This window comes from Epinephelus moara, chromosome 21, assembly GCF_006386435.1.
Source record: "Epinephelus moara isolate mb chromosome 21, YSFRI_EMoa_1.0, whole genome shotgun sequence".
NCBI lineage: Eukaryota > Metazoa > Chordata > Actinopteri > Perciformes > Serranidae > Epinephelus > Epinephelus moara.
Window position 1 is genome coordinate 32,221,940 of NC_065526.1, and position 18,100 is coordinate 32,240,039.

At 43.0% G+C, this 18,100-nt stretch overlaps 1 protein-coding gene across 1 annotated transcript in view; it reads right to left on the reverse strand.

The window, feature by feature from the left end:
* Positions 1 to 15,626, reverse strand: part of LOC126382477 (uncharacterized) — a 112,202-nt gene extending 96,576 nt beyond the window's left edge. The window contains exon 1 of the mRNA XM_050032362.1: positions 14,209 to 15,626. Coding sequence (XP_049888319.1) covers positions 14,209 to 15,570 — 1,362 coding nt within the window. The 5' untranslated portion in view covers positions 15,571 to 15,626. The remainder of the gene's footprint in view (positions 1 to 14,208) is intronic.
* Between the last annotated feature and the right edge of the window lie 2,474 nt (positions 15,627 to 18,100).

The following is an 18,100-nucleotide window of genomic DNA, read 5'->3' on the forward strand; positions in this document are numbered from 1 at the left end:
ACATCAGAAAATACCCTATTTGTGAATTTTGAAGTGTTTAGGTGTCTTAAAAAGGCAATTGCTAACAAGTGACTTAATGAGACTACAGAATGTCACCATGCTGACCATATGTAGTTTGTTTATAGCCTAAAATTAGCTTTATATTTCTGGAAATTGCATTTATGCTTCAAAAATAATAACAGTGGGGTTTGGAGATTATCTTGCTGAACAAAATGTGTAAGTATTATGAGCTTTTATTTGCCAGAGAGCTTATTTTCTGCAATGATTCCAAAATCCAATGGAAAAATCCTAGTGGCTTTACAGTATGACAGAGATACCAGGGTGACACTAATTTCCATGTTGGCCTACAAACAAAAAATGTCATCTCTGCAGTATTCTATCCCCATAGGCTGTATATTAATGCCCAACTTCACAACAGAAATAAACATTTTACAGCCTGGTAGAAAAAGCTATCCAAATATGGTCACTTTTGGCTTAAAAAAAACAAGAGGGCATCAGCCAAAAGACCAAACTCTGGGCTTAAAAACAGTAGTCCGGGGCATCGGTGGCTTAGTGGATAGAGCAGGCACCCCATATACAAGGCTGTTACTGCAGCGGCCCGGGTTCAACTCCAGCCTGTGGCCCTTTGCTGCATGTCACTCCCTCTCTCTCTCCCCCCTCACACTTGACTGTCCTATCAATTAAAGGCAAAATGCCCCAAAAAATATCTAAAAAAATATTAGATAGCTTTAGACCTCAACTTTCATCCATCTTACAATTTGGTTTTCAATGGTCATTAAAGCCTCAAGGCACTGCCTGTGTCACTGTAGACTTGTGCTGTGTCTCAAATCACGTACTTCTGTACTTACACTTACTATTTTGAGTGCGTTCACACTGAGAAGTATGGAAAAATGCAGTGCACTATGAGCAGAGTTGGGTAAGGGTTACTTTAAAAGTAATCAAAGTACTTTACTGCGTTACTTTTTAAAAAAGTAACCAGTTACTTTACTGCGTTACTCCCTGAGTAACCTAACTCAAGTACTTTTAAAGTACTTCCAACGTTACTCCCTGAGAAAAGTAACTCAAGCACTTTTAAAGTACTTTTGAGTATTCTACATTTCCTATTGGGCAATGGACCACAGGGCGCTAAGCCTACATTTTTTTGTCTCCAAAATTAAAGTTATGGACCACTTGCCCTTCACTGAGATCCAATTCTCCCATCACAGCCGTCACTTTGACCAGTAGAAACACAGAACGATCTGCTGCCGTAGACAACTGTATGACAACAACACCCCAGCGTTTTTAATATTTCCTCTAGGGATGTTACCACACAGAGTAAAAGGGGGAAATGATGGTGTGAAACAGCAGAGGCACTTTGTCAGCCCGCTGAGTTAACGTTACTGTCATTAGCATCAAGCTAGCAGACAACGTTACGTCCTCACAGTCGGACATAAAGTAATAACATTAACAAATAGCAGCGGGGCTTTTACTCACCACAACTGCAGAGGCTCCCAGCTTCATTTGAAACAGACTACATTATAGATGATCGGTTATTTATTAATCCGTCTGTATCTATATTTACTTTTTATCCGCTGCCGTTGTCTTTATAAAGTTAACATATCGCGCTGTCATTTCAAACTCAACACTTCCTAAATTTCTTTCAAATTAAAAGCCCCTTATAACCTTGGCTAAGAGAATCCCTCCATTTTATAAATAGGCTTTTATTTTGAAACATTTGTAGGAACTTGTGGAGGAAACAGTAGCTTGAATGTTTACGTACGGTGCTTCAAATGTAGCTCCTGCCATCTGCTGACGCTTTTAGGTGACTACAACAACATGTCGGCTGGCACATGAACAGACACAGTGACTCAAATAATAGTGAAAGTAATAAAAATAGGACAAGAATAACCCGATAACATCACACACGCTGTGAAAGACGACCGGGGATAATTGGTGAGTACCATCGTGTAGTGTGTCATGTCTGTCGGCCAAGTCACGGCACGATTTTATGACTCCACTCAGCGAGTCCTCCTCCACCTTTTTTAGACTCCACCATAGACAACGGCAGCATTTCTTCTACCACGTAGCGAGCCACAAGCTTCATGACTTCTTTCAGACTGATAGGTTTAACGTTATCTCCGTTATTAGAACCAAAAGACAGTCGTTGCTGTTTGAGAACTGAAGGACCAGCATTCTAAAAGTAACTGAAGTAACTGATGTCTTGCTTGAAAATGTACTCAAGTATTTGACTACTCAAACAGCAAACTAACGCATTATGTTACTCGTTATTGCAAAAAGTAATCAAAGTACTCTAACGCGTTAATTTGTGACGTTACTTTGTAACACGTTATACCCAACTCTGACTATGAGTACCTGGATGTTGCACTCAAAACAGTCAAGAAGTTGAGTGTGGAACTATGGACACTTCTCGCCCTCAATGGTCGCCATCTTGGCTACGTAGCAGAAGGGGAGGGACCACTTTTCAAACTGGAAATAGCGGCCAAGGACTGTGCGACCGTGAACGTCGCTGCATTGCACAAATACACGTGTTTTGCACTAAGCACCACTATACTGTTGTTGGGTATAAGCCAGCAGTATGTTTATTGGGTTAATTTAGCAGTCTGTAATGATTTGGTTCCGCAAACAATAATGCTAATGCTAGTTTGCTAACTAGCTAATTTGTGGTCGTCATTTCCAGTGAATGCACAACGGCCATGTTTGGTTTGAGACAACACTACCCTGTCGAAATTCGCGCACTATACCAATAAGTATATAATGCACATAGTATACAACATGGAAGTGTACTAACGGAAGTATGTGATTTGAGACACACCATTGGTTGACACAAGCTGGTTCAATTTAATTTGACAAAACCTGAAATCCGATTATATTTCGAATAGCTTTTCATCTTTGTTATGCTGTATGTCTCTATCTTTATTGTCCCCTAAATGTAACACATTCTCACTTCCAACTTATCAAATACCAACGCTTGGTCAGTGGCCTGTCATGTCAAAATATGACATGCTAGGTACCCCTACTGCATAAGGGACAGCATGTCAATATAAACTTCCATTAACACCGGAAATGTACAGTTTCTGCTTGTTAAATGAATGTCTTTTTCAGAATAAACTAAGAATGTAAGAATGTTCACCTCCCTAGGTTTAGATTTTTGCTACCAGTCTCTATGCACACTTGCTCACTCTTTATACTGCAGCATCAACAAATGCTGCCAACCAGTAGGTCTCATATTGCTGCTAAAGGGTGTCTCTGTGCCTCGATGTCTGATGCCGATAAGCCACTGACAAAGCAACAGTATTTGATATTTGGAAGTAAGCCCGGGTTGCTAAATGAGTATGGTAAATGGTAAATGGACTTCCACTTGTCTCATGCCTTTCTAGTCTTTCAACCACTCAAAGCGCTTTTACAACACTTGTCACACTCACCCATGCATTCATAGACCTGTTCATACACACGGTGCTCATCAGTTAACTATTCACATGCACTCACATATGGGGTTCAGTATCATGTCCAAAGATACTCCTATATGTGGTCTGATGAGCTGAAGATGGAACCGATTAGTGGTAGACCAGCTCTACCTCCTGAGCTTCACCCCCCCCCCCGCCAATGTTGCGTCAAATTACTTTAAAGTGGAATAGTGCTCTGGCATGTTATGTGACTTTAGGAGCAAAAATCCTGTTCTGAAAGTAGATTTGTTACCATGTTTGGATTCCCAACCTTGCTGCCTTTAGTGCTGGAATCCAGTCCAAGAAAACTAAAGCTCAGAAGCTTACCCAACAACCTAATTCACCACAGCATTAATGTTAACATGGGAGCACTCTGCACTGATTAAAGCAAACATTCATATTTTGATTTGATACTTTGACACCAATGATGTTAAGCAGAGATTGGTTACAGACCTAACATGCCAGCAGTTCATCCATTGGTAACCGGTGGCGTATTTATAAGCTAAAGTTCAAATGAGATGTGTTGGGCAACTGTGGTGATTAACTGATCAGATCCTATGATTAGCTGCAACTATCCATTTCACTGTGGCTGCCTGAGGGTGAGTTGTGTCACCTTACAGCTCTTTCCTTGATTCCTCCCTCTCTCTCTGTCTCTCTTTCCATCATATGACTTTTCTTCTTCTTCCTCAGCCTCCTCTGCCCTCCTCTCTCGCTGTGCCCTCCGCTCCCTGACTCACGGCCTCTTCAGGGCCACGGGGAGAAGTGGAGTGCGCAGTCCAGGCCAGCGCATAAATATTAGCTCAAGGTCACTGAGCTCACACTGGGCTATGCATAATCATGAATTCAACTCCTGCACAGCCTCTTCACTTCCCATATTCCCTATGTCACATTACAGCACACTGGCTAAACATTCACTCTATGTCTCACCACCGACACGGCTAACCTTGAAGGGTTAACCTCAAGCCATAAACCAGCTGTGGCTCCAATTTGTGCTTTATTTTGTCATCATATTACCTTCAGGTTGTTAAGGTTGCACATATACCAACCCAAATTTCCAGGGTTATCTACAAATGCATTTTCATATTAAGTTGAAAATGGTATAGATGTATTCTAAGCGGTTCATATATTCCTCAGAGATAAAATACTGCCATTCTCACATCCGGGAGAACGACGCTTTAAATTCAGAAGCTCGCTTTGCTGATTTGTTCGACATTATCCCGAGATGAAACACGGGCTATAAAGAGAGAGGGGAGATTGGAAGTAAAGAAGAGAAAGGCAGGCTGTGTTTCCTTTGAATTCCATCTTTAATAGACTCCACAGTTTCCCCTCTTTTCTTCTTCTTCCCTTTCTCCTCGTAGCCTTGTTCCCTCAGTCATCCCATCTATTATTTTCTCTATGTGATCCTGCACCCACTCAGCACAGAGACACAGATTTGAATGTGGCCTCCACAGGGGCTTGCAATAAAATGGTATTTAACTGCTTCCTCCATTCTCTCTCACACTCTCTCTCTCCTCTTGTATTTCCCTCCGTGTAAACCCTGCCCGTCCCTCGTGCTGATGCCCTGGATTCTCGGCTGCCTCCTTTCATAACCCTCTCTTTCTCTCTCCTGTCTGTCTTTCCGCGGCTCGCTTCAGGCCTCGTCGGGCTGAGAGGTCAGCTTTAGAAACGTGTGTGATCTCTCCCTCCTTCCACTCCTCTCTTTTTCCTTAAACTGCCTCACACGTTCTTCCCCTCCGTCAGTTGTAAGCTATTAACCTTTCCTCACTTTCCACCACTCTCACTTTTTTTCCCTCCCCGCCTCTCTGCTCTGTGTATCCACATGCCATTAACGCTGCCCTTAATGTGCCGTACATCCCCTTTCTTTTTTAACCTCTCTCTGTGCTCTCTCTCCGCTTTTACCCCCTTTTCTTCCATGTCACCCCTTCGTCGTCCTGCATGGTAATCTCGCTCCCGTCTGTCTTGTTATCTCCCCCTCTCCTCCCTTCCTCCAACACTGTAGTCACTCTCTAATTGCTGTCTCACCCCTGCTGCGCTCGAACCCGGAGGCTAAATGATTTCTACAGGGAGCGTAAGAGTGGAAGCACATGAAAACACAGAGCTGCTTGCAAGGAGACGTTTTTTTTAATCATTATTGATGAGTTCCTTGTCAGGTGGTGTGTGTTTACAGTTAGTGTTAGCCCTCCTATTGGCACCATCCCACACTTGTCTCATTTTTTAGATTTTTTTTGTCTGTGTGACTCCATGCCTCTCTCCTTCAGTTTCTTAAAGGACCCTTTTATCTGAGTAGTGTTCTTTCTGACTTTGAAGCAGGACTTACAAGCTCTCTGTGTTTTGTGATGTGTTTGTGTCACAAATATGTATTTAGAATCTACAAGTCTGTGTGTGTTTTAAAAAAAAAGTGGGTTTAAGTCTGCCTCCGTTTCAGGGGAGGGAATTAAACATGTGCGTACAACCCGTTCTCATTCTGAAGTCATCAAATACTGCTGCTTGGTCAATGATTTCCACATCAGACACAGAGGAAAAAAGCCAAACTTTTACAGCGGTATGATACACCATCAGGGATTGTCAGTTTATAACACCGCCGGATGGCATCAGCTTGTAACACCGTGGGACAACAACGCAACTTATGGACCTGGGAAGTCTCTATGGGGCGGGCAGCAGAGGTGGTGGATAGATCCAACAAACACCAGACTTCCATCCAGGAGCTCAGTGTTGTCTTCCTGTATGAATGTTGAGCCAAACCATGTTTTTGTCTGTTTTTGGTCTAAACCGAGGTGTTTTACCGCTGTAAGTTTATTTTGAAAAAGACTGCATACATCTAACAAGAAGAAACTTTACAGCTCCTGTGAAAAGAGAAGACACAATGCATCTAACGACGTAAACTGACTCAATGTCCCAGAATGTCAACAACAGACGCACCCAGGATACCAAACGCGAAATATGTAGACCTCAAAGTCTACTGACCAAGCAGCGATATTGACAAGTTGGGAGTGAGAATATGTTGGTGCATACAGCAGCAGTGAAGTATTCACATATTTTACTTTCAGTGGAGACAATCTTTTTGCTTTAACTTATCAATAAGACATCATTAGCATTCAGATTGGCTCCCTATAAGCCTCACTTTCAATACGTAATTCTGTCTGCCAAGAGGATAGTGCTTTTGTTTTCCATCTAGCTATCTGTTGCTATCTCCAGTTACCAAGAGAATTAATGCAAGGTCTTTGTAGTTACAATCCCCAGTAGTGTAAATGGCAGACAGTGGAACAACTGAAGGACCTGTGGAGACTGTTGCAGTTATATGTACCTTTGTTAAGCAGGATAAGCTCCTTGAGATGAACCATCTCGTTTACAAGGGGGTCCTAGTCTCTCGCTCACCAGACCTTTGCTGGGCCGACTCTCACTTTAAGATTGGAGAAAAAAACGCCCCGGCTGCTTGTATTTCTTTCAACCAATCACAATCGTTCTGGGCAGTGCCACAGCAACGTGTGCTTACAGAAATATTGCCGGGGGGAAACAGGTTTTGGTGTAACATGCCCACAAAAATATCGCCTACAGGACGCGAACCATGGCAGAAAAATGGCTACATCCCCACAAGATCAAACACCGCAAAAGTTAGTAAAGGACGTGTTGAAAACGGTTGAAAACTGCTACACAACCGGAGGTGGTAGGGCGGGACTTCAGTGGGTGGCTCGTTCCGCCCAATGAGAGGCTGATCTATGCAGCAAACTTCCGCCCACTCAGACTAAGGGGGTCCTAAACATACAGGCAATATGCGACATTACAGAAACAAACAAACAAAGCACAAAACAGGACAGCAAACAGAAAACAAAACAGACAAGCAAATACAACACTAACAATGGCTCTCACAGGGTTAATCAATGTCGAGCACCTCTCCCTCAGCAACAGGCAGGATGCTATAAACCAAATCTGAAAAATTATTTAAGCAAATAGTGCAAGCTAGCACATACAAAGGCTTATGAATGCATACCCAACATATACACAGTTAAAAACAGCAGCAGGATGTCTTCAGAGAAAAAAAAGGGTTCTTTTGAAACTATTGAGTGAATGAGCAGATCTTAAACATCCAGGCAGTTTGTTCCAGTCATTTGGGGCGTTGTACTGAAAAGCACATCGACCGATCTCTTTGTAAATTCGAGGGACACTGAAGCAAGGATGTATAGTATGCCTAAGGTTGTGCGTGGGCTCATATGGGATTAAAAATTGTTTTAGATATGGTGGATAGTTGAAGAAAATAAATTTGTAAATAAATTGCAGCCAGTGATATTGTCTGGATTTGAGTGTTAACCAATCTAGTGATTCATACATGGTGCAGTGGGTTCTATATGGACACTTTAGGATAAATCTACAGAGATTATTGTAAGCTACATTGAGAGGATGAAGATTTGTATCTGAGGTGTTCTGATCAATAATGTCTGCATAAGTAAGTATCGGTAATACGAGCTGTGTAATAATTCTTTTTCTGACCAGAAGGGTGAAACAATTGATTGACCGGTAAAGAGTTCTGAGGCTGTAATTTATTTTGGGTGGACAAAGAGATCGGTCTGGCACTGAACAGCATGCTGTAGGTCTTTTGCTTATTCAGAACAAGTTTGTTGCATATGAACCATTTTGGATGGAATCGAAGTCCACCTGTAGTGTGCTCTGAATATGTGAAAGGTCACGCTTGGATGAGTAAATAACAGTGTCATCAGCATATAACTGGATCTGACAGTGGGAACATATTGTGGGAAGGTCGTTAATGAAAATGGAGAAGAGTAAAGGACCCAAGGAAGAACCTTGGGGTACGCCCCTCTCCATTGTCATAAAATCAGACTGACTGCCATGATACTAAACACACTGTTGTCTGTAATGGAGATATGAGTTAAACCAGAGTAAAGAGTCTTTACAAAGACCAATGGCATATAATTGATCAAGGAGTAGATAGTGGTCAACGAGATCAAAAGCCTTGGTGAGATCAATGAATATTGCACCTGTACACATGTTTTTGTCCACTGAGGAAAATATGTCGTTGGTGAACTTTAAAAGAGTGGTGGTTGTGGAGAAGGCGGGCCTGAAACCAGACTGGAATGGTGAGAGTATCTGAAAGTCGTTGATGTAGACGGACAATTGGTTGAAAACTAGTTTTTCAAAGATTTTGGCTGTACAGTTAATAATGGATATTGGTCTATAATTATTGAAATCATTTGGGTCAACTCCTTTATGTAGAGGGGTAACTTTGGCACATTTCCAACTACGAGGAAATTGTTGCTGGACTCTGAGGAAAATGGAGAGCAGTCCATTTGTCTTTGTGACAATACGGGAGCAAATCAGTGAGGATAATTGGTGATCTTGTGATTCTCATGGGATCTTAGGATTCTTGCACAATCTCACAATCTTGCGAATCCAGCTACCTTGCAAAGTAATGTGATTTGGGCAAACATGGAGGAGGAGAGCGAAGTTGTAAATACAGACACCTGTAACATTGAAATTTTGTTCTCAGGTACCTTACAGCCTCCGTTTTGAATTCTTCAGTTTTGGTTTTTACTTTAAGTGCTTTCTCATGTGAGGCAGTTGTTTTTTGTTTGTACGGCAGTTCCAAATAAAAGAAGAAAATAATTGTGATTATTCTAAACCACTTCTTAACTGAATTTACAGAACAGTTACTGTATCGTGAACTGTATGGTGTATTGTTACCGAGATCTGCCGTGATAGAAAACTTTGGGTATATCACCCATCCCCAGTGTGAACTTAAGTCAGTATCAAGTAAAGTTAACTTCTGAATACAAAAAGAAAACAACATTTGAGTCCCAGTTGATTTGGCAAAACCTATAGTTACCAGTGGTAATGATGAGAAAGTCTTAGTAATACAAGTCCCACACCTCCACACAAAATGAAACATTTATAATAATTAGAGGCAGGACACCCGCTTTGTGCACTGACTCTATCAAAAATACATTCCTGCAATGTTATTTTTTTGTTAAATAAACTTGGGGTAGCTGCAGGAGACACACAAAGAAAGAGAGTGGTCAAGACATCCTGTCTTCAGTATGAATCAAGCTCCAGTACCACAGGATACACCTCCCATAATGCAAATCAATAGTGTATTTGGTTAAGCTCCCTTGGCCTGGTAAAAAGCCACAAACTCTATGCTCCCATTTTGCATGGCAGAGTTTCTGGTAACATTTGAAGTCTCAAGTCTCAAGATCATATTCTCAAACTTTTGGGATATTCTTCAGAGCCACAGGAGAAATGATACAACATTTATCACAGCTCAATAATCAGGTGTAAAATCAAGTGACTCTGTGAACCAGCAAACATTGAGATGCTGAATGACTGTTGTTTTGACGTCCAGGTATGTTACAAAAATAGTTCCAAAATTAAAGTGTGGCAACATCTGAGCTGTTACATGGCCACTCTTCCTGGGCACCCTAGCAACATGACAGCATCAAAGTATTATGCTAACACAACAGGCATATCCAGCAATTCTGTTAAAATGTCTGTACATAGTGTGCATTCAGTAGCTTTATATATATCCTAGAAACTGAAAACAATTGTCCGATAAGAGGTGAAAGCCCTGTACTTGACAACTTCCTCCACACCTTGTCATTATCGCTATTTGTACTACAGCACCTGACTTTCTGACACAAAGCCATTAAAGCAAACGTTTCCCATGTGCAATCAAAGACAGCTTGGATAAAGACTTTTGGCTCCGAGAAAACTCAACAGGCTTAAAATGACAGACAGCAATAGAATTTAAATCCAGACATGCAAAAATGGCATAAACATCTTTTTAAAATGTAAAGAATGGGAGTCAAGTAACATTTGATACAACAGCACCATGTGACCAGTGTCTACTGGGAAAGCATGCAGAATGACCCCTTTCAGAGAAGTATATTTTATACAATATTACCGGATTATTATTATTACAGACAATCCACATTGAAACATCATTTCAGTGGCCAAAGTGGAGCAAATTCCTGCCTAATATAACCACTTTATATCGTGTGGAGGCTTTATCTGCAATAATGCATCTTATCTTTTTTCTGATTATTAAACATATGTTTTGTATGTAAAATTCTGCAAAACTAGTGACTATAGCTGGGAAATAAATGTGAAAGGGTACAATATTCCCCTCTGAAATGTAGTAGAGTGGAAGTATAAAGTAACATGAAATATAAATCATTAAGTAAAAGCACTTCACCTCAAAATTGCACGAGTGAATGTACTTAGTTACTTTTCACCACTGGCTTGTAGCTAATGACTAAAAGGGCTTTGCTAGAGTGAGCATTGGAGAAAAACATAATGTTCATGCACACACGTACACAGTCTCAAACCCCAGCACTTAACTTCCTGTGACAGCCTCCTTCTTGCCCTTGCATCACACTGCCGACTTCCTACCAGCGCTTTCGCAATATCATGTTTGCGCACGTTGCAGCCAGAGGCGCCGCACAGAGGCTCAGGAGTTATCAATACCAGAGCGGTCAATAACTATGTTATTTATATATCTTAAGATGCCTTCGGGCCGGAGGAATCTTTTAACTTCATTTTGCAGAGCAATTTTCAGCTGTGACTCTTAATGAATGATTCAACATAATAAAAAAAAGCTAAGTACACTTCCCTGGGAATTGGCTGGCATTGTTTGGTGTGTCTGAATCTTAACTTATGTAATTACTGATTCGCATTGATGTCTAGGTGTTTGATGTTCACACTGTGCTGTAGTGTGTGTGTCATGTGTGGCAAAGACAATAATGTTAATTGTGTAATACAGGCGTATTTCAGTTAATATGAATTATGTATGTTCACGCTGATGTTAATGATATGCTAATGATGCTGATAGCCTAGGTCCATTTCCTGGTGCGCTGCTGGATTACATATGCGTGTTTGCCGACTTGCCAGGTAGCTCACACATTTAAGATGTTATAAAGGTGAAACAGGGCAAGATGGAGATGTTGGAATTTCCTCCCAGAGAGGGAGAAACTACTATATATATGTCACGTTGTCTCCCCACACGAGGTGTTAGGGAGTTTGCATTTCAAGAGGAGAGTAAGAGAGGAAGAAAAGCTAATCAGAAAGTGGTGTTTTTTTCTTAATCCCAGCTCTGCTGAGGCGCCTTTTCTCCTCAAGAAAAATCTGTGTTTCTTTTCGCACTGCCTCTGCAATCACTTGAAACCCCATTACAGACCATGTGACAGCATCAATTAAATTCACAATTATCATGGGGCAGAGACACTCCAGCGTGAGAAAATATAGTAACATGGCATCGTCTGTGAGTCTGCGTGTGTGTGTGCGCGCGCGTGTGTGAATATGTGCATGTATGTGTTTGTGTGTGCAGGTCCGTGTGTGTGTGTGTGTGTGTGTGTGTGTGTGTGTGTGTGTGTGTGTGTGTGTGTGTGTAAGCGAGAGATAGCGAGAGTGTTGACAGAGAGCAGAAAACTGAGTCAGACAATTCACCACTCAGAAAATTTCTTGCCCTTTTTGGCAACTCTTGTGAACCTGAACAACTCTCCGAAGAATAGATACTACAGTAAACAAAAACTTAGATCTTTGATGGTATTACGAGATTTCAAGGGCCACTCCAACAACAGTGAATGGACAGCTGGTGACTCACTGGCTGCTTCTTTTAGATTTAATACCAACTGAGCTGTTTTTTTTATAGCTCTTCTAAAAAAAGTGCTTATAAATATCCATGCAAAATTACACTGGGTGGTGTCACTGTGTCCACAAAGCTGGCCCCTAATTCATTATCACTTTAGCAGCAGAGCCTTTGTCTCCCAATGACATCACAGATTAGAGTCTTGGCTCTTGTCTCCAGCTTTAGTGGAGATTTATCCAGGCCGAATTGTCCGAGATCACAGAAAAAATAACAGCATGAATCAGTGTTAGAGGGCGGATTTTTTAAAGAGAGCCCACAATTAAATACAGAATCACACCTTCAGATGTACATGGTTTGTGTGTTTGAGTGTGTGTGTGTGAACACGGTATAGCCAACTGAGGGAGAGTCACGTGTTGTGAGTCACAGGCAAGAGTGTTTTGCAGCTGATTGAGCCTGAATTTGGACTGCGTTAGATCTGGCAGGTGGAGCTGTTCTGGCCTGTACAGTCAATTTCTTCACGCTCTCCGTCACAGCTCTCTCCATTAAAGCACAATCAGGTCCCTGATAGGGAAAAAAACAAGGCAGTGTGTCCGCATTGATCTCTCTACCTATAGCACTGGTCTGCATTGGAGCAGAGCGGGAGATTAAAAATTCATAAGCGCATTAATATCTATAAGAGCATTATTCATGTGTGCCGTCACCGTCTAATACAGTAGGGTACTAATCATACGCATCTCTAGCCCAGCACACTCACAAACACACAATAGCGTTCTGGGTGTACTCCAAGTGTCAGCACTATCATATGGGCATGTGTGTGGCCTGGCGGTGTTCCCTCCTTGAGTGCCATACAATGTGCTGGCATAAATACCTGCTTGACACAGCAGATTGGCACTAATGGCTTTACACGCGGTGCCATCTGTAAGCTGGACCGTCAGCTCTTGCATCTTCTCCACGGCCACTAACAGTGCTTCATAGCATTCGGCTGAGCCCATCATCAGTCATAGTGTAAAGGCAAAAACAGCCAAATTAAATGTTGGCTAATCATCGGAACACTTGGGGAGGCTGTGTATGAGGACTGCAGGCTCCTGTCCATCTGCGTGCACCTGGTTAATAAAATCCAAAAACACAAAGCAATTTTGGGCCTTTTTGTCTATTGAGTGTAAGATGCCTCCCGCTGAGCTGAAGCTCTTAACCACCATCTCAGCTTCGAGTACTTACACACACACACTCACCAACTTCTAACTCTGTGGCTTCCAACAGCCTGCAGCAGTCACACAGGGATCATTACTATTCATTTGCTCAGCAAACTGGCCACACAGGCTTATAAATTAGCTCATCTACCGCAGCTGGGTACTGAGACAGTTGGCGCATGCTGAGGACTGAGAGCGCAGCCATTACAGAGCAGGGCTCCGAGACACCTTCTGTCCGGTCCACGTGACCTCCTCCACGCTCATCAGCCTCACTCGTTCAAAGGAGGAGGGAGGGTGCATCAGGCAATGGGGGCAAGACATGCCCAGTCAATGATTCTAAATTACAGAGCAGAGCAATAGGACTACAGCGCTGTGTGTATTGTGCCGAGGGAGAACACAGTGATAAATCCTGTCAAAGCAAGTGTAAATCAGTCTGAATGAAATAGCATTAGCGGGACCTTGCAGACCTCTGACCATGAGGGAGGAAAGCTGACAGCTCTGACCTACAGGGAAATGAGGGAACACTCGGACTACTCTTGCTTTCTGCCTTGGGGTGAGGATCAATGGTGGAAGGAAAAAGTAAAGCCATTAATTCTCCTGGATATGTCAATTTCCATTGGCGGGTGCAGATTGGTAGTGATCATGACTAGCCCCTTGGGCAATCGGGATCTGGGGCTTTTGTTGCGCCTCAGTACACCATTGATTCATTGAGGTTTTTACTGCTACCTGGAAGGCATCACATCACACTGGAGCAATGTAAATCAATTCCAATTGCAGGTTTATAACAATGCAGAAAAAACTTGGAGCGTGACTGTGGGGTTAAATTATGCTAAGCACTTCTTGTATGAGATGTGTACCTGAGGACCTGAGGTTAAATAAGCCATGTAAGAGACTTGTAACAGTGTCTTAAATATTCATAAAACATTAATAAAATAGTTCACAGCCTTTGTAAATGATGAATGAAGTTTTTCTTTTTCCTTACCCGTCCAATGAGCACGGGTTCAGGCCCGGCATATTCTTCAATCACAAAGAACTGGTTCCAGATCCAGCTCCTCCTGCTGCGAGAACGCGACCCCTTCCCTTCCATGTGGTCACGTGTCTCCTCTTCCACCTCCAACTCTGCCTCCTCGAACACAAGGCCCTTCACGTTTTCTGGATCGACAGCTTGCATCCCAGCATCTTTTGTGTCATGGCTCCACTCGGGAGCTGGGTGGAGCCTCAGGACATGACTGCTGTTGACAAGTTTGTTGTCTTCATCTGCAGGGTACTGAGCTGTGCTGAGTTCTGTTTGAGTAATGTGAACCGACTCTGTTAATGGGTCTCTATGGGGATCTGCCGCTCGGTTCCCCGGTCGTACTCCCAGGGGTTGCATTGTCAGCAGAGACAGCGGGGAATCGTTTGTTTCAGAGGGAACATACAGCGGGAGATGTTTTGTCGATGTAAACGGTGGTTCTGTTTGGGTGATTATCACTTCTTTCTCGGGGCTAAGGCTGACCTCACTGCGGGGCGTTGACAGTAAGCGGACGAGGTGTTTGCTCTTGCTATCACTACTATCTGAACTCTGCATTCCCAGGTTGTTCTGCCCTTTGCTTAAAGCAGGGTTGACTTCACTTAGTGGATTAATACGAGTGTTGGATCCCTGGTCTCGATTCATATCTGGGGTGGTGACTGGGCTTAAATAAGGAAATGCAGTCTGATTATCAAATCCAGTGTGAAGCTGAGTGACAGCCATATCTTGTCTTGGCACTTTCTGAGCCTCTAACTGTCTATGATTAACGTCAATCAAATCTCTCTTCCTGCTCCGGCTGCCCTTGCTCGGAAAGCTCAGACTGGGAACACTCTGCATTTGGGAATTGACAATCCTCACTAGGTTCTCTTTTGACAGCAGCTTCAGGACTCCGTAACTGCCGGTGAGGTTCAGCTTTCGGTTTGAATCCATGCTGAATCCTTTCCCTGGCACACCTGTAGTATGGGCACTCAAATCAGGTCTGCTCCTGGATCTCGAGCCAGCTTTAAATCTGGTTTTATTGGCGTGTAAATCTGGTTTATGGTGGATTGTGAGTGTCTTCTCTAACTTTCCTGTTTTGGTAGAAGTCTCAGCATTCTTAGTGTTGTTCTTGACTTTCTTCACATCCTGGTTTAACTCCTTGTTGTTGGCTAATAAGTGTGAAGTCACTTCTTTTCTATTAACGGAGTCAACCTCACGCTTGGGCTTGAAAGCCTGCCTCTCCTTGTTAGCTACTGATGGAGGAGCATGATTCTGCAGTATTTTAGAATGAGACAAAGATCCAGTGTCGCCCGCCTGCTCATGACTAATCAGGTTTCTAAGAGTCACCACGGGCATTGCATTCGCGTCCACGCTTGCATCCCATTGGTCCGCAGCTCTGCTCTCCCCTAGCTTCAGCGTATGTGATCCACCCACTCCTCTCCTCCGCACAATTTTACTGGCCAAGGCCCCTCCCACGAGCCCCTCCCACAGGCACAGGGAAACCAATAGGAGCAGATTTCTTGTAATCATCTTGTCTTGTGGCGAGATGTCCTAATTTGAGTGAGGTTTGCTGTGAGGCAGGCCTTGTTTTCCGGTTGTCTTCATTCTCTCCTCTGTTTTCCCTCTTTTCATTCCCCTCCTCTCACTCTCTCATTCCGTGCCCTTCACACTGAGCTGGAGGGCAGGTGTCACTCACTTCTTCTCCCCTTTTTTTTCTCCACGCTGCCTAATATTTTCCTCTATCGCACCAGGCCTCTCTCTGCTGGGTTTTTTCCCACTCCTCTTGCGAAGCGTCTCATTCAGTTTCCCACGGAGGCTTGGACACCCTGAGAATAAAGATAAAGATAATTAAGTTAAAACTTTAATCATTGCACTGCGTTAATTAAAAGTGAAGCGGCATAGACAGGTAGGAGAACTCGCAGACGAGCAGGCATGGACAGCCCTTTTAACAGAGCAGCAAATCACATTTTCACAAGCACAGAGGGCTTTTTAGGCCCAGAACACACATCCATTTATACCTTCATAATGACCCAAGTGTTTTTTTCTCACATCTATTAGATAAACGGAGACAAAGTTATCATCTTACTATTCTACACGGAAAAAGATACGATAACACTATTAGAAAACGCTCTGAGCAGCTATTAATGGGAACGACTGTCAAGGATTTCTGACTGCAGTGCAAAAAGGGACCAGCTAGCTTCATATCACTTTGATGCGTGATTAATTAGCTGGATTAATACTGTGCTTTGATCAGTCAGTTAGAATCCCAATACAGATGCAGGCTGTGGATGCAGATGCACTTTGTTGTACATGGCGCCTTGAGCAATATAAAAGGTTCCTCGGCTCTCACGCATCTGACTTACGCGCTCTGTGTGTCTCTCATGCACTCGAGCCTCAAATGGAAAATCCTACACCAAATCAAAATGTCAGATATCAATCAGTATGCTTGTTTCCAGATAAGAGCGGGCGATCTTCAGTAGTATTACAGTACCATCAGCCTACGCCTCTGACAAGTCAATAATGTGGCTATTTACCAGACTGCATTAACATAAAAACGTTTGTTATTACTGTGTGCAGAAAAAGAAAGGCATGTGCATGGGTGTTTTACAAAAAAAAAAAACACCTCCTATTTAAAGGGGCACTTTAGCGATTTGGCATTGCTAGTCTTCTGACTACTCAAAGCACTTTTTACACTACAAGTCACATTCACCCATCCACACACACATTCACACACTGGTGGCTGAGGCTACTGTACAAGGTGCCACTTGCTACACAGCTTTACCACACTTACACACCAATGGAACAGCCACTGGGAGCAATTTGGGGTTCAGTATCTCGCTCAAGGATATTTTAACAAGCAAACTGGAGGAGGCAGTAATCAAACCGCTGATTTTCTTATTCGTGGACGACCCGCGCTACCTCCTGAGCCTTAAGCCAATCAGTGTTATTTTCTTAGACTCTGGAAAGTTTTTACATGTTGAACAGTATTTTTCATGATGTGTAAGCTGACCTTCATGTGGAGCGTCCCTTTAAATTACATTTTCCCGTGGATTGAACGAACACATTCTGTAAAACTATATTCAGTGTTCACATATTGGGTGAAACTTGTGTGCTCTGGGTTAAATGGTTCTGGTTTCATCTTGTCCTGTGCAGCGTGGTGCGGTTTGTCAGAGTGTATGACACTTGCTCCGCTGTGGCGCAGACAGACCCTGTCAGCACATTCACTGGGGCATGACTGAAGTTGGGCTGTTCCTCCTGGAATACTTTTCACCCTTTTCCTCTCTCTCATCTTCTCCTCAACGTCCTCAGCTTCCTCTCCCTCAGCCTCTCTTTCACTAAGAAAAGCCTTTTGATGAACAGTAACGAGGAAAAAAAAAAAAAGATTATCCACCCCTCCTCCGCATTCTCTTTTCCCACCTCTCCCACTCGCCACCTGTCTCATCCTCGGCCTATCTATCTCCCTAAATCTCCCTCTATCCCCTCTCTGTAACTGGCTATTGTTTTAGTATCCTGTCCTCTAACCGCCGCACGCTCCTATCCTCTTTTCCTCTCCCTCATCTGTGTCAATCACAGGCCTGTCACTGCGTCCCTCACCCTCTGTGCACTCTGAGGCTTCAATCAATCAACCAATCTCCTTCCTCGGCCTTGCTACATTGGAAGTGACAGGTGTCTCGCTGGCTACCATCTTGACTACAGGCTACAACACCATAATTGTGCGTATAAATCTAGTCATCAAATCATAAAATGTGGCAAATAGGATATATCCAGTAGTTACATGAAGCTATAGCTGCAACATGCTGGGCAGAAATTTACAGAATATGTTATATATAAACATCACTGAGGCCATTACAGAGGATGTGAGGCTGGCGTTATCTCGAATGTACAG